The sequence below is a fragment of the Hylaeus volcanicus genome, chromosome 1 (assembly GCF_026283585.1).
Source record: "Hylaeus volcanicus isolate JK05 chromosome 1, UHH_iyHylVolc1.0_haploid, whole genome shotgun sequence".
NCBI lineage: Eukaryota > Metazoa > Arthropoda > Insecta > Hymenoptera > Colletidae > Hylaeus > Hylaeus volcanicus.
The window spans coordinates 14457104-14481551 of NC_071976.1; the positions used below are offsets into that span (position 1 = coordinate 14457104).

A 24448-nucleotide genomic window follows, 5' to 3' on the forward strand; every position below is an offset into this window, starting at 1 on the left:
GACTCAAGGCATTCTCTGGACTCCCCTGATCCAGAAAATGCCATCACACATACCGTGCACCCCATAGGCACTCCTTGGGTGGGTGAAACAGCTCTCAAATTTTCAACCCCCTTCGTAAGGGAGCACTTCCACACATCGGAGGGCGATGAAATTCACCATGTTTGTTCTCGATATATTAAGGATGAATGCCGAAAAGGTCCCGTTTCGAAAACTGCCCCCGAACTGAAGGGTAAGGGAGGGCCACCCCCAAGTGTAAGGATTGATACGTTGTCACGCGGCGTGGATTACATGTCCTACAGTCCAGGACATCGGGCTGACACAGTTTTGATGCCTTTTTCCTGTGTGAATAGCAATAAAATACGAAAATGTCGTTTTTTTGGGAAAACCCACCCCCAACTTCAGGCCCATCTGCGGGGTGAACGAGCAACCCCACGCCAACGCCGTTCATGGTATCGGATGCGCGAATGCTTTATTAACAGATCCACAAAAAATCAGATTCTTTTAATCACGCTTTCGTTGTCAAATTGGAGCAGATTTGAAAGAGTAAATAAGTGGGCCGGACGGAGCTGGCGTTCAGATGTGGAGCGAAAGCCTGCAGCCGTACTTGGTCAGCCCACGTTAAATTAAAGTCCGGTCTGGTGGCTAGAAAATATACAAGGTGTCCCAAAAATGTTGTAACTCCTTGAAAGGGGTGGTTTGGGAGTTGATTTGAAGCAACTTTTTCCTTAGCGAAAATGTTGTCCGAGGCTTCGTTGAGGAGATACTAACGGAAAACGTCTACCAGTGAGCGCGAGTATGCCGATGGAGCGTAACCTACGCGCTAGGCGGCTGCGCTCATACGGTACCGCGGCCGCTCCAACAGAATCCGCGCGCTCTGATTGGTCAGTGTTTTCCGTTAATATCTCCTCAACGAAGCCTCGGACAACATTTTCGCTAAGGAAAAAGTTGTTTCAAATCACCTTCCGAACCACCTCATTCAATGTGTTATAACATTTTTGGGACACCCTGTATATTCCTAATTATTTATATCAATGTAATTATCAATATGTCTGCAGCAAATGCTTTACAAATTGTAACACGAACTTTAAAATGGTTGAGTGGCTGGTTGGGCCCTTTTTTGTTATTGACGCCTATATTTGTCAACAAATTTTAGATTACATGATTTTTGTTGTTTATTTAATACAGCTTTGTTATTAAAGAAAGTAATGTTAATATATTTCTTGTTTATAAAAGAGCCATTGACCAAGCTGGCCCTGCAGCTTTTTTGTGATGAATCTTTGATCTCATAATGGCGTGTCCTAATCGACTAATATTGTCTTGATACTCTGAACGCCAAGGTGGTAGTCGAGTTTCTTGAGTATCTTCTTCGACTTTTTTCCTCGATGTCTTCGTTTCACTTTTCTGACCTGCGTCGCGTTTAGGATGCCGAGATCGAGTAGACGGACGGCAATCTATTTTTAATGGTTGTTTGATGGAAACGCAAGGATCGATTTCTGCATCTTCTGTAGCCGTAATTGCTGTTGAACGATTTTTGCGTTGTAATTGACAGAACACTGAGTATAAACTAAATTTAGGTGAATTTGCTTTTCAATAAGATGACAATTGTATACTGTTTCTTACTAAGTGAGCAAACCAAGCTTTGAATTTTAATTCATAAAATTTAATTTTTATTTATATCTAACTCAAGGTTGAACCACAAAAAAAAATGTGAAGATTTTTGAAGTGACTTAATATTTCATATGTTATTAAAACTTTACCCTTATCGCCGTAGTCCATCTGGTAGGTCGTAATGAGTCGATCCTGATCCACACGTTGAATTATCTCGTCCATAGGCGTGCTCTGTAGAATTCCATAGAGATTGGGATATTTCTGTTCCAACTGAAACGAGTGTCTTCACGTAACATTGTGCAAAAATGCTTTCACTTACAGTGACGCACCCAGATAAAACACAAAAGAGATAATAAGAAAATGAATTACTATATTTTATCATTTTAATATTAAAAAAAGAGCAGGAAATAAGTATAATAGAATTTCAAGATTTATATTTCTAAAATTTATCGTCATTCTTATTAAACATAGAAGTATTATTGTTGTTGTTGTTGTCGTCGTCGTCGTCGTCGTCGTCATTTATTTGTGATAAATTATTACTATTTATTATTACCATATATTTGCTTATTGTGTGGATTACGTACTTATGACTGCTCTCTTTAAATAATTGTTTACATTTAATGATTTAAAAATTTAATGAATCAAAATAAATCAAACCAATTTAATTTCGATTGAATTAGAAAATCAAAATAAACGTCTCTTTCCACTCGAGGGATTCGTCTTTCTAAATGTTGGGCCTGCTTTAGAGGTTTCAGGAACGATGGAAAATGCGAGTATAACAAAAGGGTCGTTAGTTTGACTGCTGAAAACTTAAGAATTAAGTTTAAAAGAATAAAAATTGAATATTGATTATTTATGAGAGATGACTTTAATAAACAATATAAAAATGCATTTGGAACGATATTTTGCCATCGAAGCATTTTTATGGAAAGATGGCATTATGGTGGTTCTATAGAGATGAAGGAAGGTAAGAGAGCAACATGGATCGTATACAACTCAGTAATTTAACATAAAACATCAAATATTGTGTGCATATTAGTTACTAATATAAAAAAAAAGAAGAAAAAGGGGAAGTATCATATGGCTGAAAACTGTTTCCCTTACACCGTTACATGTGGCCCTTCAAATAGTGTAACTTTGTCCTAAGAAATTTTTTTGTACAACGAAATGTAACAGAGATATTTAGGTGTTCTGTTTCTTCGAACTCACCCTGTATATCTAAGTCTTTAATTAATAATACATAGGATGTAAAAACAGGTACAAACTAGGATTAAGAACAAGAAGTAAATAAAAGAATAAGTAGCTTCCCCATAAGGGGAAGCAATGTATAGTTTGAATAGTTTATAAGAATATAACATATAGGAAAAGAAACTCGAAACAAACATGCACCTGTGATATAATTAAGGATAACTATATTATTCTGATACTACATACAAATGTTAAAAGATGAGGGGAGAGGTGTACCCCCATAAAATGACTATATTTTTCGTTGGGCAAGAGGGGGGAAAAATAGTACCTCAAACGCCATTTTTAGATACACACCAAATTGTACATGTCTAAAGAAAATAAATAACTAACTAACTTAGTTACTAATAAAGCAAAAAAAAAAACTTTTAGGACAACCTAATATTATAACGTATTCGTTCACGTTAATTTTTAGTTAGAACTCTGTTGAATTTCTAAGTGCGCCAATATTCCGTCATAACTTATGACCGATTTACTTTTCTCATGTACGTGCTCGGTTGATCGAACTTGGTCACCTCTGTCTCAGGATGCGGCCCTGTTTTCGCAGGGTACAACTTAGGGTCCAGAAGCCGTCCCATGGGACCTATACGGCTCCAATCCTGATCATCTCCGCACAGTTCAATGACCTTTAGCACGCGCGAACGTTCGTCACATCGACAGGGACCACCTTCGCGCAATAAAGCTGGCGCGTGTTGAATCTTCGTGGAAGGCCACGTGTAATCTTTTTGATACGTTGAAATAAACTGGTCCATGCTGACTTTTTTTTTTATTTTTGAACAGCGGAAACGTGCTACCGACCCAGGGGTGATTTTGCTACTCTGAAAATACTGTTATGACACCATTTGTCCATTTGTCTTTCTTTTGCGGTGAAAACCTACAACGCATTCGAAGGAAAATGTATTTCGATGATTGTACAACGTGTTCTTTATCACGCAGGATGCAAAAGAACAGAAATAAACTTTGAGTAGAAATTTTATTTTAATCGGAATTAGAATTCTGTAAAAAGAAATACATAAATAATAAGTTTAAAGCTTATTTTATTATTCTTATGTAATATATAACAGTCTATAAAGTAGTAAAGTATATGGTGACTTAATTACTACGTCCGTGTTTGAAGACGGTTTTCATAGTTTTTTAATCTATCATAACGAAAATAAAAGGTATACGATATTTATCATTATTTTTGTATCATAAATCAATATTAATGTTTTTAAGAATTAAATTATAGCACTTACTGCTTCTTTAAAACAATCATACAAATTTTATTCATTCATTTATTTTGCATACGATTAAATTAATCGAATAGGAACAAAGTTGTTGGTTGGATCATTTTATCGAATTAATAAAATTGGGATGGTGATCCGAAGAACTGAAAACAACTATAATTCATACTTCATATAATACAGCTGATAAAAACAGAGCAATATAACTGTAACTAAATTTAAAGTGGTTAATTCTTGAAAAATATATGCAAGTAGAATGGAAATATTAAACTCGAATAACCAATGTACTTCGTTTATAGAAGGCATCGTATGTTTAATATTTTTATACAATCTGTTTATTTTGAATTCTGTCCAGTTGAGAACGTTTTCGACTTCAGTTTGTGGATCATCCTCAGTGAAAGAATATTTATAAATTATTCTAAAGCTGAAATATAACAAATGATTTGAAGAAGACTTATGGATTTAAAAGTAGAATTGATAAATTACAGTTATTTTTCTCATTGATACATTGTTCAATTTCCGTTATTTTCTGTTTGATAATAATTGTTTAAAGACAATGATTCTTTCGAATATATGATATTTCATGAAAGAGGGATACATATTTGGTAGTTTTAATGTACAGTGCGAAGTTACTATTAGGTTGTTCCGAAAGTTTCTTTCGCGAGTTGCATTAAATTATTTTATGTGGTCGTGTTTATACAAATATATATTGTCTATGCATAGACAATCTAATTTCATAAATATTCATGTTGTAACAGTAATGGAGCAAAATGGATCGTGGACAATTCAGTAATGTAACATAAAACATAAAATATTGTGCATGTATTACTTATTAATAAAGCGAAAGAAACTTTTGGGACAACCTAATATTATTATACATTTTCGTGACGTATGTTTAAACGTAAATAAATAAATTCATTATATTATCTTTCTATACAAATTTTTTGAAATATTCTTTTCAATTTAAAAAAATTTTTAAAAATGTAAGAGCAAGGTAATTTTTAAATTTCTGCTATTTTTCGGTTAAAGTAATTTTTAAATTTTCTTTTCTCCGAAAACTATCCAAAGGTCAAAAACGTTTTGATTTACAGCAAATCGAATTAAAGAAATTACTTGAAAAATGATTTCATTGCGCAAACAAGGTTTAATTTTTCTGTCATTTATTAAAGTTACTCTTTACCACATACTTCATCTCACATGATTTCTACGATCCATGTTTGGTTATTTCGGTGCCTGAATATTGAGAGAGGGAGTGCGGGAGGGAGTCGTGAGGGAGTCCAGAAATGATAGATTATGCCATGATTTACATCGTGCTTTTTACCAAATTATACTTAATTCCATTTCTGTTTTTTGATGTTATTTCACGTTATGAATTTGGGGGCCATTTGTCTGTTGGAGGTTGTCAAGTGACACGACGCCGACGGAGATTTGCCAGATATGCAACGGAATTCCGACGGTTAAGAGCATGGCGACATTCAGGCTCCTCACGATCCTATATTGCCAACAGTTAACGACTCGAAAGTTTAGTAATTTCGCCAGTTCAAACAAATGGAGCAGCAGTTGTACGAGTAAGCCGACTGGGAGAACAGTCAAACGTGTATGATTTTAAGTTGCAACGTCGGCTGAACAAACAAATCGCGTCCAATAAATAATCATACGCCGATACTGTTCACGCGTTGCGTGCAATCGCGAGCAAAGATGCTGCGTATTAACGCAAGATGGCACCGTTCGTTTAAGATCATTAAGTTTGGCCTGACGCTACTTTCAATAGAAATTATCCATTTCCTGGCTCAGTAATTCTGCCTAGCTTAGTCAATAATAAAAAAAAAAGATTAATATTAGATTAGATAGAAGAAACAACTTCTTGATTCGCTTTAAGATTGGGCCATTTATGCGGTCTCCGCCACCACCATTTTTGTTTCATCAAGAAATTGCTTTTAGAATGCTATAATGACAGAATGCTATCTCGTAGGAAGCTGGTCGTAATCTCAATTATTTTTCACGTTAAGAACGACTCGTTTCTGTCGGTTGCACAGCATCAATCTTATTCTCACCCCTACTTTTTTATCGACGATTGGCGTCGTTCCAAGACCAACAGATAGTTCAATGCGGAGACTAGACACAGGCCACCGACTGCAATCGACAGTATACCGAAGTCGTGCTAGCTTTATTTAGAGACACATCGGTTCGAAAGTTTGGTCACTCTGCTTCCGGAATACATGGTATCTCCACGAGATGTAAGCGAACAGACCTTGTTCGAATTTTTGTTAAACTTTCAAGCTGACAATTGCAAACTACCCAACACCGCGAATTCTACTCGTGTAATCAATTATTTTCGTAAAAAATTGAAAATCAATAATTAAAAGGAGAGATATTATTTATTTAGAACCAGGTTAGTGCAAATTGTGCACAATTCAGTAATGTAACGTAAAACATAAAATATTGTGCATGTATTACTTATTAATAAAGCGAAAGAAACTTTTGGGACAACAACTTAATATGTAATATAAAGAGAAGAAAACATTTAGTATCGATACTGAATCTCTATCAAGGTGATAATTAAAAAATTTACCAAGGTTGTCACTGTGATAATATGTACAAAGTAAAAACACATTAGTAACTTCATTTCTTTTTGCCTTCTATTTAGACATAGAATGTAAGAGTGTCCATACAATACCGTCCTTTACAGGGCTATCGACGTTTTCTTCAGAGCAATAGTTCTTTTCTTTTTTTTTCTTTCTTGTGTATAATACTGTGCTATAACATAATACAAGTACTAAATGGAATAACAAAATAAACGAAACAAGTCACATAATGTAGTATTTCTTTACAAAATTTTAAGTTAATATTATTGTGAAGGTATGTACTTTAATATTGTTCTGAATAGAAATATAATTTATTACTGTTCCGAACAGAGGTGGGTAATATTTGTAGAATAAATATTTTAAATAGTATGCACGTTTCATTTTAATAACATGAAGCATAAAATAGAATACTTTCCATAGTTCTTAATTTGAAAATAAATTATGTATATATGATACACAGATGGAGAAACTATTTCTTGCAAATATTATGATTTCTTGCGATTGAAGAATATCTCTTTCCATCATTCATTTTATGAAGATTCTTATTGAAGATTCTTAATAGGAGTATTCATTGAAGAACTATATTGCATGTATGTTTATAATGCAGAGGAAAAGTACTTCGTTCGTTTTAGATTATCAAAATACATATATACTTTTTATCCACCTTCGAAAAAGGAGGAGTTACTCCATTCGATATATATATTTCTTTTACACTATAATTTAGTAAAATAAAATATTCCGAACTATGGTACAAATATTTTCAGTGTTTTTCAAATAAAATATTATTTGAAATATTATCTGAAAAATTTCTTATGACAAATAAAACATTTTATTTCAAAAAATACTTGCACGATTCGAAATAAAATATTTATTTACTATTTACTATTTAAAATACGTATTTTACCCAGCTCTGGTTCTGAAAAGGAATACAATTTAATATTGTGACCTGAAGAAGAATATCATTTTATATTGTATTCTGAAAAATACACCACGTGATAGTATCACCTGCAATTTTGGAAAACTTTCTCTTAATATTCATTTACAATCCCTTATTTTCTCTAAATTAAAAAATAGATTACCAATCAGTTTCTCATGTTATTTGGTTGTAATGTAAAATGTTACTTATGACAAGCAGTAAAAATTTTGAAAAGAATGAAAATCTAGGGGTCGAAAACGATAATTTGATCGTTCGTGAAGATTGACAAGCAAACATGAATGTTGAAGTTGATTACGACGAGACGGTATTATTATTAAGGTCACGGTTAGTGAAATTTCGACGAAAACAGAACAACGTTTGAAAGTTCGGGAAACGATGACGTTACGGAACGTTGAATTTGGAGACGAATCATCTTTGCCGTCTTCCCTCATCTGCTGGCAAGCATACCGTCCCCCAGGATGGAAAGCTCGGAAACGAACTGTACCCATGGTTGCTCTAAAGATATCGCTGCGTCCACGCTGCCAGGAATAGAACCGTGACGTCGTCGTTCGTCGACGAGCGAACACCAACTCTTCTTGCTCGCCACCGACAACGACGTTGACGCCGACGCCGACGGTCAGCAAATGGGATTCACTTCGAGGTCGATGCTGAAGATAGTACTCCGACACGCCATCCTGTGACTTTGATTTTCTCGCAGCCACTTCCTCGTTTTCCCTACTGCGATTTACCGTCACGCGATTTTTTATAAATCGTTCTCGCTTCCCTCAATTTTAGAATTGTTGGGAACACGCGGGTGGTTTTTAATACGTGGATGTTTATGTCTAGCTATGATTTGTGTTTCGTATCCATCTTCTGGACATCTACCTTGATGGTGAGGTTCAATCCTCTATTTACTATAACCCAAATTATTACTGTGTGTGGCTGTGAGTGCTCTTAATAGTAATAATAATAATAACAATAATGAATTATGATGGTAGTCAGTAGGTGGACGAATTGTTCAAGGACTCACTTTATTGATTTTCACAGGTTTCCAAAGTTAAAGGTATTAGGTTGTCACAAAAGCTTCTTTCGTTTTATTAATAATTAATTCATACACAATATGTTATGTTTTATGTTACATTACAAAATTGTGTACATTTCATTTCGCTCCATTACTGTTACAGCATCAATGTCTAAGAAAATAGATTGTCTATTTATATTGTGACGGGGCAGAACTTTTCTGCCCGTCACGAAGGCACCCTGACCCCGGAGGGTCCTCGCTCCCTCCTCGCCCGAACACGCTGCGGAGGTGGTCGCGTGAATGGAGGGATGTGTGTGGCCCGCGATCCAGTAGGGACCCCCTTTTTTTTGCGGTTCCCTCGTGCTCGGCAAGTCGCCGGTCGCGGTGTCCTCCACCCAAGGACCCCGGTGTGGCCACCACCCAGAGGACTTGTCACCCTTGAAAGATGGTTAGCCCTGTCATCGCTCCAGAGCTGCAACGGGAGGAGAAATCGACGTTGGAGATGCCATGGTGGTGGCACACCGTAAGGAGCCCCTTAAAGCTCCTAGGTGGGGAGAACCGCGAGCCGGCGACGAGAAGAGCGTAATTTCGAGAAGACAATTAACGGTTGAACCGCGAATCGAACGGATCCATATACGCGAGCGAGCGCCCTTTTCCGCCTTTAGCAAAAGAGTAGGTGTTAGTAGTCTTTCTTTCGTTGTTTCGCGAGTGAGTGGGTGAGCCTCCACTCTACGCCGACGAGGACCGACCAGGGAGATTTTGGGACTCGAGGTCAACCTCGTTGAGGTAGGGCCCACGCGTTGGGGTTGCCTTTGTGGCGTGCGTGTGTGCGCGAGCGCGGATCGAGCGCGTGTCCGTGAGCGTGCTCCGGAGCACTTTTTCGTCCGCGACAAGACCACCACCGGAGGCGAGAACCCTTGGAGTTCCCTCCGTTCGTTTCGCGTATCTCCCGCGTGACCTTGCGCGGTTTGAGATCACATGAATTTCGAGGAAAAGGGCTCCTTCGAAACGCGCAGCCGTTAATTCCCGGCGTAATACTTTTTGCGTTGTATTCTCTTTCTAGGGCGGTTCTCTGTTTGCGAGGCCCCCGTAGAATTAAGTCGCGCCGGTTCTAGAATTGTATTGGGAATTCCGCGTCGCGTTTTCTCTTTGGCGCGTAGTTGCCACACCTTCTTCCTTTGCGGTGTGTGTGTACCGTGGAATTCCCCCTTTTTGTTTTTCGGCTAAATAAAGGCCAATTTCACTTTCGTGGACCAGAGTTTCCCTTACTTTTCTTTGTCTTTTCCGACCTCCTCTGAGCCCGCTCTCCGCTTGAGCCGCCGGAAGGGCGAAGATAACGGACGCGTGTTTTTCCACTGGCGCCCAGATTCCCTTAGGAATAAATAAATTTCGCCCGTAGGAATTGTGCGACCGAGCGTGTCATACTTGCATCGTTGTGTAAACATGCTGTATTTAACAAAACTGATAGCTATTTAGCAGCAGACAAAAATAAGTGGACACTCTGTTACAAAGTTATCGTAAGGCATAATACGGTGAAAAATTTAAGAGGCCACGGACGCAAACGTTGCACCACCATACAAGAAGACCGTCGAATTGTACGTAAATGCCGACAGGATCCAACAATTGCATCAAGAAGTATTGCAGAAATAATGGGATTAGAAGTTTCAACAAAAACAATAAAACGAAGCTGGATTAAAATGTTGCAAGGCTAGACGCAAGCCATACATCAATAAAATTAATATGAGAAAACGTTTAGCATTTGCAAAAAAATATTTGAATATGCCACTAGCATTCTGGAAAAATATAGTTTGAAGCGACGAAAGTAAATTTGAGTTGCGGCAATTAAAAAAAAAGCACCAAGTCTGGAGGAAAAAAAATGAAGCATTTAAAAAAGCATTTATTACACCCACAGTTAAATTTGGCGGAGGATCATTAATGGTGTGGGGGTGCTTTTCATGGAATGGAGTTGGTACATTAGCAGAAATCGATGGAATTATGAATGTAGACAAATATATTGATATTCTAAATGAAAATTTAGAAGAAGCAGTGGTAAAGATGGGTTGCGACGACGAATTTATCTTCCAACAAGACAACGACCCTAAAGCATACTGCTAAAAAAACGTTTTTTTTTTTAGCATACTGCTAAAAAAACTAAAAAATTTTTTGAGGATTCCAATATTAAATTGCTTGAATGGCCGGCTCAGAGGCCTGATTTGAATCCTATAGAAAATTTATGGAGTTTACTGGACGCAAAAGTTCCATTGGATCAACCAAACAAAAAGGTCGATTTTTTCAAAAGGTTACAGTTTGAATTTGAAAAAATTGATAAAGATTATATTGAAAATTTAATAAAAAGTATTCCCCGACGTCTGGAAGCAGTAATAGAAGCAAAAGGCGGCAATACCAAGTATTAATTTCAATATGTATTGCATTTGTCACGTATTTTAGTAAGTGTCCACTTATTTTGGTCTCCTGCTAAATAGCTATCAGTTTCGTTAAATACAGCATGTTTACACAAAGATGCAAGTATGAACTTTAATTATTCACTACATAATGTACATACTATAAGGATATATAATTAATTAAACTGAAGTTTATAACAGTTACGTTAATTCGATTAAACTTCATCTTTACCTACTTCCAGTAACTGTCCACTTATCTTTGTCCCCGACTGTATATAATATTGGGAAGAAGAAAATTTTGCGACAAGTGCGTCGCAAAAACGTAAATAAATATACACGAAAAGAAATTTGTAGCAAGTGGCAACCCAAAACAATTGACTAATAAAGTTATGTTAAAATTATTAACTTTTTATGGATTAGGAATTATGAAAAACATGAATATATATTACATTTTACATTTACATTTATTACATTACATGTTATAAATTGAATATTATATTATGTAAAAAAATCGGTTATTACTTTTTCTCAATATAGTGTACCTTTTTGATTAATTTAACGATTGGTTATTCTACGAGAGGTTATTCTACGTCGAGAAAGGCATTAAAAAAAGTTAGTGTAGTCGGTAATGATTCGATTTGCCCAGAAAGAATAAAAGTAACACCACATCAGTTTTAAAATTTATCTAGTGTCATCATAAAGAAAAAAAATAATTTTGAAAAAAATCGCTTGTTTCTAATGATTATTATGGAGATTATGAGCTGTTATTTTTTTTCGATTATAGTCTTTATATATCTCCATAATGTGCCAAATTTCATTCAAATCAATTAAGAAGTTTCCACTTATCATTGTTCTTATCTACAACGAAACATATTCACTCACCTAACAAGACGTTCACGTCGGGCGGGAAGCAAAAAAGTGACGCAAATCTGGTCATTTATATAGTACCCCGAAAGAAAGACCTTCTTAGAATGAAATGCTTGTCGCGAAGTTTTTCTAAGAATGGAAGAATGATCAAATTAAATTCACAAGACAGTTGAGAACGACGACGGTAATTTATAGCCGAACCGTGTCTCTGCGTTCTCCGTAAAGCTTTTCCAGCGCAAGTTCAAGAGACGAATTCGAGAGAGGAAGAAAAGAAAAGCAGCGGGAGGGGGTAACGTTGCCAGGAACAAAGTCGATAAAAATCGTTGACAAGAGGTGCAATCGTAAATTTCTGGGCTGGAAAGAATTATCGCCACGGAATAAAGACGAAGGCAGCCACGATGTGACCAAAAGCGCACGTGGACACAAAATTGCAGTAGAAATGTGGCGTTACCGACATCGACTCGCACGCTACTCGACTGCTTTTCTTTTTTGAAAGTTCTGGGATTCCTCGTAGGGCATGACTCAACCGTGTAAAGAAAAAAAGGAGAATTGGGATGGATGCGCACAAGCTGTGATGTTCGTCTACTTCAAATATTGAAATATATCAAAATTAAATATCGTTTCATACTTGGTATGATCGATTTGATTATTGTATATTTCAGACTGTTTATAATAAACGTTGTTAGTTTGTTTTTCTATATGATTTGATTTGCTGCTCCTTGCAAGATGTATTGTATTAATATAATAAAGAGAAGTTATTCTTGTGTATCAAATAAATAATATTTCTTTTATTAATATTTAGTGTACAGTTTAATTAGTAACATAATCTAATAGGTTATGGGCCCAGATAACGTTTGAACTAACGTTGTGGTCTGTTAAAAAACTGAATTTTAAATAGTAAACGTTGTTCACGAATCGCGTGTTAAAAAAAAATTAAAAGCTATAAATAATAAAAGTGATTCAAGAATTGTAAGTGAAAAAATTTCAAAAGAAGAAACAAAAACAATGGCGATGACAAATAGGACCTTCAAACGAAATATTAAAGTATTGGATGGAGAAGGATACAGCGAGTGAAAATTTCGAGTACGGGCTGTATATGCCTTGTATGGCTCGTACGCACTTACACAGCTCCACATCACTGTATACATACACGGAACTGCAAGGGCTTGCGTATTGTCCTATTTTTGTCTCGACAATGCAAATTTGAGACCTCTCAATAGTCGTTTCCGCTAGATAAATGTTCAAACTTGTGCCCAAGCTCCTATAGGTAGTCTACTTTTGCTTTTTTGTGTCATAATTAATAATATTCAGCAGTATTTCCCGATCAAAAGAAGCAATATGGTGGCGCGACAGTGCTGCCGCGTTGTCTGAACAAACGCTGCTGAAACATACGCTGCTAAGTAAATTTTTGGAAATAAGACATAAAGAAATGATTAGTGATATAGAACTAATTAATAAGATAAAACCAAATGATAATTTGTGCGAAGCTTGTTACGCTTATTGTTTTCAATTTCAATTTTGTGAACATGAGGGATTAAAAATAATCATTTTAAACTGCGATAAAACACTTTATTAATAAAATAAATATTATTAATATCAAAAAGAATGTCATATATGTACACTTTGACTTACGGAGTTGCGGTTTACGGCACAATTCAACACAAATATAGCACAAGACGGCACAAGAAAGAAAAACTTAAAATTCGAAATGTGCGGGGCTAACTTCACACACGTGAATACCTCTGTACCTTAAAAATAAACAAACAAGCATTCGCCAGGGTCGCGGTAAACGGGGATTACCTATATATGTAAATATTGTAAGGTTTGTCGCATTTGCACTTTGCTGGAAGCATCTTTATGTACTGGCAGCTCATTTCGATTTTACATCTTTTTCTACTTTCTTGTAGTTTTTCTTATAGGGATCTTCTATTTCTTGTGATTATTCCTTTTCATCCTTCACTTTTTCATGTACTTGGCGTAACTTTTTTACTTTTTCGAAGTTTTTTATGGGGATATAAACATACATGTCGTACTACTACGTCTTTCAGCAGGTTTTTATTTCAAATTAATACCACAGGCAATTCGGACTATGAAGAACTGTACAAGATCTTTTTTTCTGATAATAATGCATATTTGACTATCTATGGTTGAATTTCAAATGATGACATAACATATTAAATTTGTTCAAAATAAAATCACATGGAAAAAAATATTTAGAATAACACACGAAGAGAAGTACAGCATTTTAAATACATTTGTGGATTATATACATAGTAATTAAAAGTAAGTTTACTATTCAACTAGGTTTTATTCTTTTATTAGGGGCTAGGATCCATCGAAGGTCATATATTACGTTGTGTCCTTATATCAAAAATAAATATACAAGAAAAATATTCTTGAATGTAAGGGGAAATTTGTTTATGTAACATTGGAGAAGTGATTCAGATCAGATCGACTGAAAGTCACGACTTCGCTACTGAGAACGAATCTCTGAGAACTGTATTCTAAGTACGAGGACATCGTTAACCGACGGTGACGCATCTTCCAGAAATTCATGCAATCGGAAAACTAAAATCGTTTGAGAACAAGACTGATATAGTGTCGGTGTCTGTCGCTTGTTCATCTGGAGTACGGGTAATGCAGTGAGGTGAGATTACCGGCAAAAATGGGCCTAAAAAGGGGTTCGCGGTTTTTTGCTTTTCGTCCTTATATTAGCATATTTTGGGCTGAATGAGGGCTCATTCGAAAGAGGAAGGTCCAACGAAAGGTGCTCTGGTCATGATTAAACGATAGTGTGTTCATGTTTAATAATATGAGCGTCCAAAGTTGAACAAAAGTTGAGCAAAACACATCCGTAGAATGGAAGTATTTTTAGGTTACTAAATGGATTTCGTGACTCAAATGATGACGAGAGCACCCTTCGTTGGAGCTTCATCTTTCGAATGAGCCCTCATTCAACCAAAATATGCTAATATAAGAACAAAAAGAGAAAAAAATCGTGAAAATATTCCCAAAGACGAGTTCCGCCATTTTGACGATAATGCAGAGCAAGTTACGTCACAAATTTAGTTCAGACAATCGATAGGAGATGGCGCTTACTGAGGACGACTGCTAACGTGAATTCGATACAATTCCAATGTGTCGTTCTCACAACAGCGTCTCTCTACACTGTTGCCATTCTTTTGGAATCAAAATATTGAAAACATCCTCCGTGTAACTTAGGCCGAACTATCAAAAAACACGTGTAAAATATTTGGATCATATCGGCGTAACCATTTCTGAGAAAAGTGTACCTTTATACCAAAAACCTAGGTTTTCAGAAGACGCAAGAAACTAAAAATTTGTATGTTCCGCTCGATTATCGATATAAATATTATCTAATTGTATTTCTTTTTATCAAAATCGATTAAAACACTGCCTTTTTGATAATTTATCGCCTTCTTTACCCTGAAAAACAATACTCTATGATTGTAACCAAGGTAAACGCGTCTCCGGTCTTCCGCAAATTTGGCTGTCGTTGTTTTCTCTTCGAGAAAGTCGTCAGTTGTATTTCCTTATATTCTTTACAATTTTATCGCGTTTTCTTTACTAAGTTCGTGTCGTCGAACTTTTTTTGTGAGAAAAAAGAAAATTTGTAAAATGGAATTTTTTTTTCAAAAAATTTTTTTTACCACTTCTAGTGCTCCATATTCAATTTTCTTTGCGTAGAATTGTTCAGAATCGCTTAAATTTTAATAAAAAAATAAAATCAAATAAAGTGATTTTTTTCATTTTTTGATGTTCAAACCCTTAATTTTACCTTTCGTTTTCATATTTTCTCGTTTGTATTTCCAGTTATTTTATAAGTACTTTCTTCAATTCTTCGTCATTAACTATTTTTCTAATTCGCACCAGAGATGGGGAGAATTTTGTTCGAATACGTTGCGATTTATTGGCAATATTTATTTAATTACACAGTTATTTGAAAAAATTTTATCAGATCAAATTGTGTTCTCATAATTTTTAAAAGGTAATTTAAAAAAACCAGACACGTTCATAGTGATAATTAAAGAACAAGGATCTTTGTAGTCTCTTTTATAGGAATATTCTCTTTCTCTTCATATTTTTTAACGGTAAGGTAAATTTTCTCCACAATAGTATAACATTTTTTCCATCTTTCCTACTCTTATTTCCATTTCTTCTTAGTACTATTACATCTTACCTAATTATTACTTATACCGAAGAGAATTATAAATACAGACAAGCACAAAATCTTTGATAAAATATTCTGTATAAAGCCAAAGTCTATTTACATCTCTGTACCACGAACTCTGTATTAGAACCACAAGGATGCAAATGCTTTTTTAAGTATGATACTTCCACTTCTCTTTTTTTATGGCTTTCAACAACATTATTTCGATTTTGAAAAAATACACTACTTCTGTATGTCACGTGACATAAGAAAAATATACTTTGTATTAATATATTACTTCAATTCATAAATGTCTTTAGATAGAAATGAGCGTGTCTATACTTGTTTACTCACTGTATATTTCCGGCTATAAAGAAAAACGTTCATTGAACTATCATTTTGTCTTACACTGTATGCATAACAAGGTAACCGAACGGTACCACACTGTATGTTTCTCTTTAATTAACGATGCTTGGTGCCGGGGGTTTCCTCGGCGAAGCTGTACGATTTTTCAATTTAATTAGCCACGTGTTTGTCGACAAATCGACCGGGGTCGCGTTACAGCGAACGTATCTGCCAAAATCTTTGTTAACAACCTGCTAGTTAGCGCGACGGTGCCCGACAAAAGTTTAACAATTCGTGGATTCCAATTGATTTACATACGTTTATTATACATTATTTATCGTACGTTTCGTTTTTTTTTACAAATTTCACTTATAATACGTCTTCGTTATTTATACAGTCGTAACATTCTCGAATTCCGATTCGTCTCGAATACGCTGACAGGTTGACGCTTCAGAGTGTTATGTCGCGCTTAGACGTCTGCCAAGAAGTTCGCTAACGTGGTGCCAGTTTACACGATAACGCGTAGCGAGCGTATCTCGATTATAGAACGCTATTCCTATATTCTCATTATAATTAGACTGTTTCTAAATACGGACGTTTAAAGGTAAATATGCCACCCGTAACGCGGGCACTCGCGTGACGAGCGAAATTCCGCTCGTTAAAGGTGGTCGTTCGACGATTGAATTTCATCCTCATAAATAGATGTTGTTACGTGGTAGATCGGGTGTAGCAAAGCAGAGATTCTCAACAAGGGCCGATGCAGCCCACATTTTCTAAATTACGATGATGAACGAATCTTTTGATTCAAATCGAAGGACGTCTGTTAGAGTACCAACGTCAATAATGCCCTGATTGGGTTGGATTGCACTAATTGGGAAAATTATCTTTTATAAGTACGACAAGATACATATCTTTCTTCAAGTTACAACGGCACGTCAACAAAAAGGAGCACAGTGACGTTTAAAAGTCCAGAACCTCAATTAAAAAGAAATTATGTGCACTCTGTACTGGCCCCTCCTGAATCTCTTTAGTTATAACATAAACGATTTTCTTCTGTAATAGAATAATTCTTGCAATCGTTGAAAACAATTTCTTTAGTGTGTTTTTCTAGCCCGACTAAGTGATCTAGTGTTAATCGTCCTTGTCTAAATCCGTTTTGTTCTGGTGCTAAGATATTGTTAAGTTCTAGGTATGTTTTAATCCTTTTGTTTATGTTTTTCTACATTAACTTACACATGGTGCAAGTTAAGGCAATTGGCCTGTAATTTTTTGCAAAGCTTTTATCTCTTCCAGGTTTAGGTATGGGTATAATGATTGCCTCAGTCCATTGTTTTGGGAATACTCTTCCTTCCCAGATCACAGTCATTATTTTGCTTAGAAATTCTAATCCTTTCTCAGGAATTTAGTAATAAGCATGGATATCGAGAAAGCATATGAAATGGTTTGGAAAAATAGCATCATCAAAATATTAATAAAACACAACATTAAAGGTAGAATACCGAAATTTATTGCAAATTTCCTAAAAAATAGACTTATTCGAGTAAAAGTAAATGGCATCGTATCCTCTGCTTTCCATATTGAAAACGGGATCCCTGAAGGTTCCGTATTAAGTGTCACATTATTCTTAATAGCGATAAATGACATTGTAAAAAACATAGATGAACCTGTCAAATGTGGTCTATTTACAGATGACCTCACGCTTGTCTGTAGTGGAAACAGTCCGTTGACAACACAAAACACATTACAAGAAAGTCTTAATAAACTATACAGGGTGTCTACGTATAAGTCCGGACATACGCAGAGTGTCAATTCTACAACAAATTTCCAACAAAAAATTACTCTTAGACATTTTCTTTGTATCGCCTTGTTCTCGAGTATTTTCACTTTTAATTTTTTTTCTGCGTTTTCGACTTGACGCTCTTTAAACGCCCATAACTCCACCAAATTAGAGTGCAAACTTAAAACCAAGTATATCATTCGAAAGCATTAAATTTCCCAACTCCTCGATACCAAACCAAAATTTATTACGTAGATTTAACAAGTGAAAAATTAGGTCAAACTTTACATTGTGACAATTTTAAAAAATTTGACTTTTTCTGTATTCGTTTTTCGGTTTCAAAGACATAGTTGTTTGGCGTGCACTCTTTGGGAAAAACTTTCTCGAAGTCTCAGCTTTTGAATGGTAGTATCAAAAAAAATTGTACGGTGGTATTTTAGAGAGAAAATGACGTTTAAATGCAGAAAAGCGTGGGTTTTTAGGTGAAAATCGATATTTTTCAACAAAAATTGACTCGTCACTTTAAAATTATCTTGACGTCGGGTTTGATGTATTTTTTGGTGACACTCCCGAGTCTTTCCAATTAGGAAAAAAACTGGTTTTTTTACACCTCAAGGTTTTGTCTTTCTCCAATAAATTATTGTTTTCAAATTTAGACTGTTTTCGAACGTGTTGCAATCTCCATATCATTTATCGGTACAACGAGGTAGATTTTGATTAAATAGTCTTTAAGGGAGTGGACTCCCGTGCCTTGCATGCCCTCGTACGCACTCACACAGCTCCACATCACTGTATACGTACACGGAACTGCAAGGGCTTGCGATTGTCCTATTTTTGTCTCAACAATGCAAATTTGAGACCTCTCAATAGTCGTTTCCGCTAGATAAATGTTCAAACTTGTCCCCAAGCTCCTATAGGTAGTCTACTTTTGCTTTTTTGTGTCATAATTAATAATATTCAGCAGCGTATGTTTCAGCAGCGTTTGTTCAGACAACGCGGTAGCACTGTCGCGCCACCATATTGCTTCTTTTGATCGCGAAATACTGCTGGATATTATTAATTATGACGCAAAAAAGCAAAAGTAGACTACCTATAGGAGCTTGCGCACAATTTTGAACATTTATCTAGCGGAAACGACTATTGAGAGGTCTCAAATTTGCATTGTCGAGACAAAAATAGGACAATCGCAAGCCCTTCAAGTTCCGTGTACGTATACAGTGATGTGGAGCTGTGTGAGTGCGTATGAGGGCATACAAGGCACGGGAGTCCACTCCCTTAAAGACTATTTAATCAAAATGTACCTCGGTGTACCGATAAATGATATGGAGATTGCAACACGATCGATTTCACAAAGCAAAAAATCGATGTTTTCGGCACAGGAGATCGAATAAAACAGTCTAAATTTGAAAACAATAATTTATTGGAGAAAGACAAAACCTTGAGGTGTAAAAAAACCAGTTTTTTTCCTAATTGGAAAGACTCGGGAGTGTCACCAAAAAATACATCAAACCCGACGTCAAGATAATTTTAAAGTGACGAGTCAATTTTTGTTGAAAAATATCGATTTTCACCTAAAAACCCACGCTTTTCTGCATTTAAACGTCATTTTCTCTCTAAAATACCACCGTACAATTTTTTTTGATACTACCATTCAAAAGCTGAGACTTCGAGAAAGTTTTTCCCAAAGAGTGCACGCCAAACAACTATGTCTTTGAAACCGAAAAACGAATACAGAAAAAGTCAAATTTTTTAAAATTGTCACAATGTAAAGTTTGACCTAATTTTTCACTTGTTAAATCTACGTAATAAATTTTGGTTTGGTATCAAGGAGTTGGGAAATTTAATGCTTTCGAATGATATACTTGGTTTTAAGTTTGCACTGTAATTTGGTGGAGTTATGGGCGTTTAAAGAGCGTCAAGTCGAAAACGCAGAAAAAAAATTAAAAGTGAAAATACTCGAGAACAAGGCGATACAAAGAAAATGTCTAAGAGTAATTTTTTGTTGGAAATTTGTTGTAGAATTGACGCCCTGCGTATGTCCGGACTTATACGTAGACAGCCTGTATAAGTGGTCAACAAAAAGTGGTTTCAAATTTTCCAGTAGTAAAACTGAATTTATGATATTTACAAAAAAACGAAAAAGTATCGGAAAGATCAAACTTCATCTAAACAATACGTATATCAAAGAAGCAATGTAACTAAAAATTCTCGGTTTGATTTTTGATAAAAGAATGACTTGGGATTCACACGTATTAAAACTCAAAAACGAATGGTCAAAAAGATTAAATATGATGAGGATATTAGCAGCCAAAAACTGAGGGGCGGACTACAAAATATTACTGAATACATATAAACTATTGTATTATCCAAACTGGATTATGCGGCAATCATCTACGGATTTCAAGATGCTGCAAGATTAATAAACCTCATCCACAATATAGGACTACGAATAGCACTATGTGCTTTCCACACTAGTCCAATAGTAAGCCTATTAACGGAAGGAAAAATGATGCCCCTGGCTTACAGAAGAATGAAACCGACAAATAACTATGCATGCAAAATAGCAGCGACACCCAAAAACCCAGTAGACAATGACATATTCTTCATTAAAAACAAAAATATCTTTAACAACGTACAGAAACATAACATTCCGTTTGGAATAAAATTAGACAGAATTCTAGAGAAACTAAATACATCACGTCCACAAATCAATCTAGAATCAACACAGGTGCCACCACAAACAATACTCAACCTAAATAGGCAAAGAAATCAAATAAATTCAACAATAATTATACAAATCCATACTGTAACCGTACTTTTTCTACTTAGCTTTTTCCCACCCGCGAAAAAGAACGGAGAGTCAGGATGAAACTAAATTGTAATAGACACAAATAACAAAAAAAACATTTTTTGTTTTAACGTATCAGAGTAACAGAGATCAGTGATGGCTGGCGTTCGAAGGACGCAGGAATAATTCAAAATATCTTAACGTATATGATATAACTCACGACTTATTAACGCGTATACGCTCGCCTCGCTTAGCTTAATAATACAAACACAAAAACATGGCATCATAAGTATACTTAAACGCACGCTCCGTGTTTATCCGGTTTCATACAAGGACGGTACGCCCGTTACTGTTTACGGAGCAAGAAAAGAAAACCAAAAATTATATTAGTTGAATACATCTGACGGTACAGTGCGATCGTGATATGGCGAGGAATAACGCGAAATCTTTTGATGTTCCGGTTGCGTGGTTTTTAATAAAGAATTTCTTCTTTATAAAAAACGTTGCTCGCAGGAATACTTACTCTTGTCGTTCCCAAAATCCAGCTCAGCCAACTGGCCAGTGGTTCGCTCGCTAACGGGAAAATCACTTTCCTCCGGTTGCTCACCACCCAGTGTTGTCTGTTGAAAATATGTAGTTACGTGTCTATGATCCTCGGGACAACACCGGAGCTGGCTTGGGTTCATACAAGTTGCTTAGTAAAGCTAAGAGAGAGCTCTTGTCACCACGATCGCACTTTTATACCGTTGATTTGGAGTGGGGCAGTGCTACGCACCTGCGCCGTAATTACTCCCGAAATCTGTTGGGAGGGGTTTAGAAACCCGGTGGGGTATGTAAACGTGATTACATATCAATGTACGGTTACATATATCCCCTTCCCCTTCGAAAAAGGCACACACACACACGCATACTCTTATACACTTGATTCATTCCTCACACCGCAGCCGTGGCTGTCCCTTATTTGGCTAGATTCGCAGTATTTCGTTTCCTTATATCTATCACTCACAGTCTAGTTGCTGTCTTTGTTTTATCACTCACACATCACCAAGGTTTGCTCATTCCTCCTGCCCTGCCAGTTTAAAAAGGCCGAGTGGGTCCCTCGAGTCGAGTTGGGGGATTTCGATTCTCTCCTCGCTGTCCACTCTTCTTAAGCTGGAGGGTGGGCCCTCCTGGGCCACGATGGGGCGTTGGAGTAGTGTACGAGGAACTGGGAGGCGCTCGGGCTTTGTGTGTTGCCTCTTTCGTCCTTCTTCGTCCGCGGGCGTCCTGCGTGGCTGGGGTGCGCAATTCAAGCCCAGGTTTTTGGAGGCATAACGGATAATGTCACCGTGTTTGCGTTTTTTACCCCTTGCAGGTCCCTTGGCGGGAGTTTGGGTGGCCTTGTTGTGCGTAGGTACATTGCACTGGATTGCCTTGAACAAATGCTAGCTTCTTCTGCTTCGGCTGAGACAAGCTGACTGCGCTTTGGGCAATGTATGGGCGTGCTTCTTTAGTTTTGAGCACATACACTCGCCTATTCGGATTCGGGATGTCAAGCCCTGTTTGAGTCTCCGTGCTCAACATCATCCAAGATGCGTATGACTGGGATCCTTTCTGCATGTTTATCGGTTTGAAGGAAGGTTCGATTGTTATTGATAGCCTCGTGGCCCGAGTCGGAGTATTAGCCACGCTTCATCCCTACCATCTCGCGACGTCACATAGGGGAATAATTTTCGCCATTGGTACCGGCAATGTAGGGTCTTTTGTCCCACTATGTTCCAGATCTGCTTCTTCACGATATGGTTTCAAACTGGATCCATGGAACATTCCCTTACTTTTTGATGACCCTGGGTAGCGTAGCAGAAATGTTGCGGTCCCTATTTTCTTGTGTAGGATGAACGGACCCTCGTATAAATCGAAGAATTTTGCGATTTCTCGGTCCCCAGCATTAGCTACTCGATTTGATCGAACCAGTACTTTATCGCCGATCTGCCATAAATATGGTTTCTTCTTGCCCTCGTTTGCCCGCCTTAATCGCTCGCCCGCTCGTCTTTCCGCATTATTTTTGGCTAAAACTACATAGTTTCGCTTCGTGTGGTAATTCTACTACTTCGCGTTTTTCCCGGGTCACAACCCAGTCGCTCCACGGTCTCGCAGGAAATTGACGTTTTATCAATTCGAATGGAGTAAATTCGGTGCTATAATGATACAAACAGTTGCAGCTAGTTTCGATTATTGGTATCCATTTAAGCCAATCAGTATGTTTCTCTTGTATTAACGTTCGAAAAATGCGTCCAAACTCCCGGTTAACGCGCTCGACGGGGTTGCTCTGTGGATGCTTTATCGCGGACAGTACATGGATTATTTTGTTTTCACGCATCGTCTTTCCCCAATTACGCGAAGTGAACTGTGTTCCATGGTCTGTTAGGATTTGTTTCGGTCTTCCCACATCACGTACATAATCTGTGAGTAATCGTTTTAGTGTTGCCGGCGTTGTAGCCCTCTTCAGCGGGTAGATTTTGCCAAATTTGGTAAATACATCTTCGAATACAATAAGATACCTCAGTCCCCCTGTAGCCACCGGTAGCGGGCCATAAAAATCCGCTGAAACGAGCTTCAACGGCTTCGACGGTACGATTGTCTGCATATCTACGTGCAACGGGTGTGTGGGCGCCTTTACCTTCTGACACAGATCATATGTTGCCCCAAATCGCTTGGAGAAGTGAAAAGCCTCCGATAATATTTTTATGCACTTGTCGGAACCTGGATGAGCGTACCCTTCATGGACCTCACGAATGAGAATATTCTCCCAACTTTCGGGGATCACACATTTCCAAGACCCGTCACGGCTACGATGGTGCAAAATTTTATCAATTAATCGATACCGTTTCGAGATGTTAGCTTTTTCTCCCCCCAATCCTTCGATTATTTCCCGTAGTTTCTCGTCCTGTTTTTGGTATTCCTCGATACGCGTTAGGAAAGTTACTAACTCTTGGGAAAATTCCTTCGCGAGAGTGGCCAACATCGGAATCAAAGTCTCTCCGTGTTTTGCTACCGTTGTATCGAACTCTGCCATCGTTCGACTCAGACAGTCGGCAACGACATTGTCCTTTCCAGGGCAGTGCCGGATGTCAATGTCGTAATCCTGAATTGCCAGAACCCACCGTGTGATTCGTTGATTTACAAATCGACTGGTCATCATGAACGTTAACGCTTGGTGGTCGGTCAGTAGGATGATTTTCGTTCCCCAAAGGTACGTTCGAAACTTTTCTAACGCCCAAACTACACTTAGAAGCTCCTTCTCAGTGGTAAAATACGTTATCTCAGCCCCTCTTAGTGTTCAACTCGCGAAAGATACTGGTTGCAGGTTGCCGTCTGCATTGTGCTGCGCCAGTACTGGACCGATCGCCGCGAAACTCGCATCTGTGGATAGCACGAAACCTTTAGCTGGATCCGGAAAGGCCACTGTTACCTTTGTACAGAAAATGGTCTTGGCGGTTTTAAACGCCAATTCCATTTCT

General features: G+C 37.1%; 1 protein-coding gene across 1 annotated transcript; it reads right to left on the minus strand.

Moving 5' to 3' along the window:
* Positions 1-1224: 1224 nt before the first annotated feature.
* On the minus strand, positions 1225-3916 carry LOC128876004 (uncharacterized). The gene is made up of 3 exons (XM_054122087.1): positions 3330-3916; positions 1758-1878; positions 1225-1517 (listed from the first exon to the last, which is right to left on the minus strand). The coding sequence occupies exons 1-3, from the start codon at positions 3603-3605 to the stop codon at positions 1225-1227; spliced, it is 690 nt and encodes a 229-aa protein (XP_053978062.1). The 5' UTR covers positions 3606-3916.
* Positions 3917-24448: the final 20532 nt, after the last annotated feature.

Excerpts from the sequence above, each read along its gene's own strand:
- LOC128876004 (XM_054122087.1), bottom strand. The coding sequence starts at position 3,605 with ATGGACCAGTTTATTTCAACGTATCAAAAAGATTACACGTGGCCTTCC. Across the intron at positions 1,879-3,329 it reads CGAGCACGTACATGAGAAAA|TTGGAACAGAAATATCCCAA; the intron begins GTAAATCGGTCA and ends CACTCGTTTCAG. Across the intron at positions 1,518-1,757 it reads GATGGACTACGGCGATAAGG|CAATTACGGCTACAGAAGAT; the intron begins GTAAAGTTTTAA and ends ATCGTTCAACAG.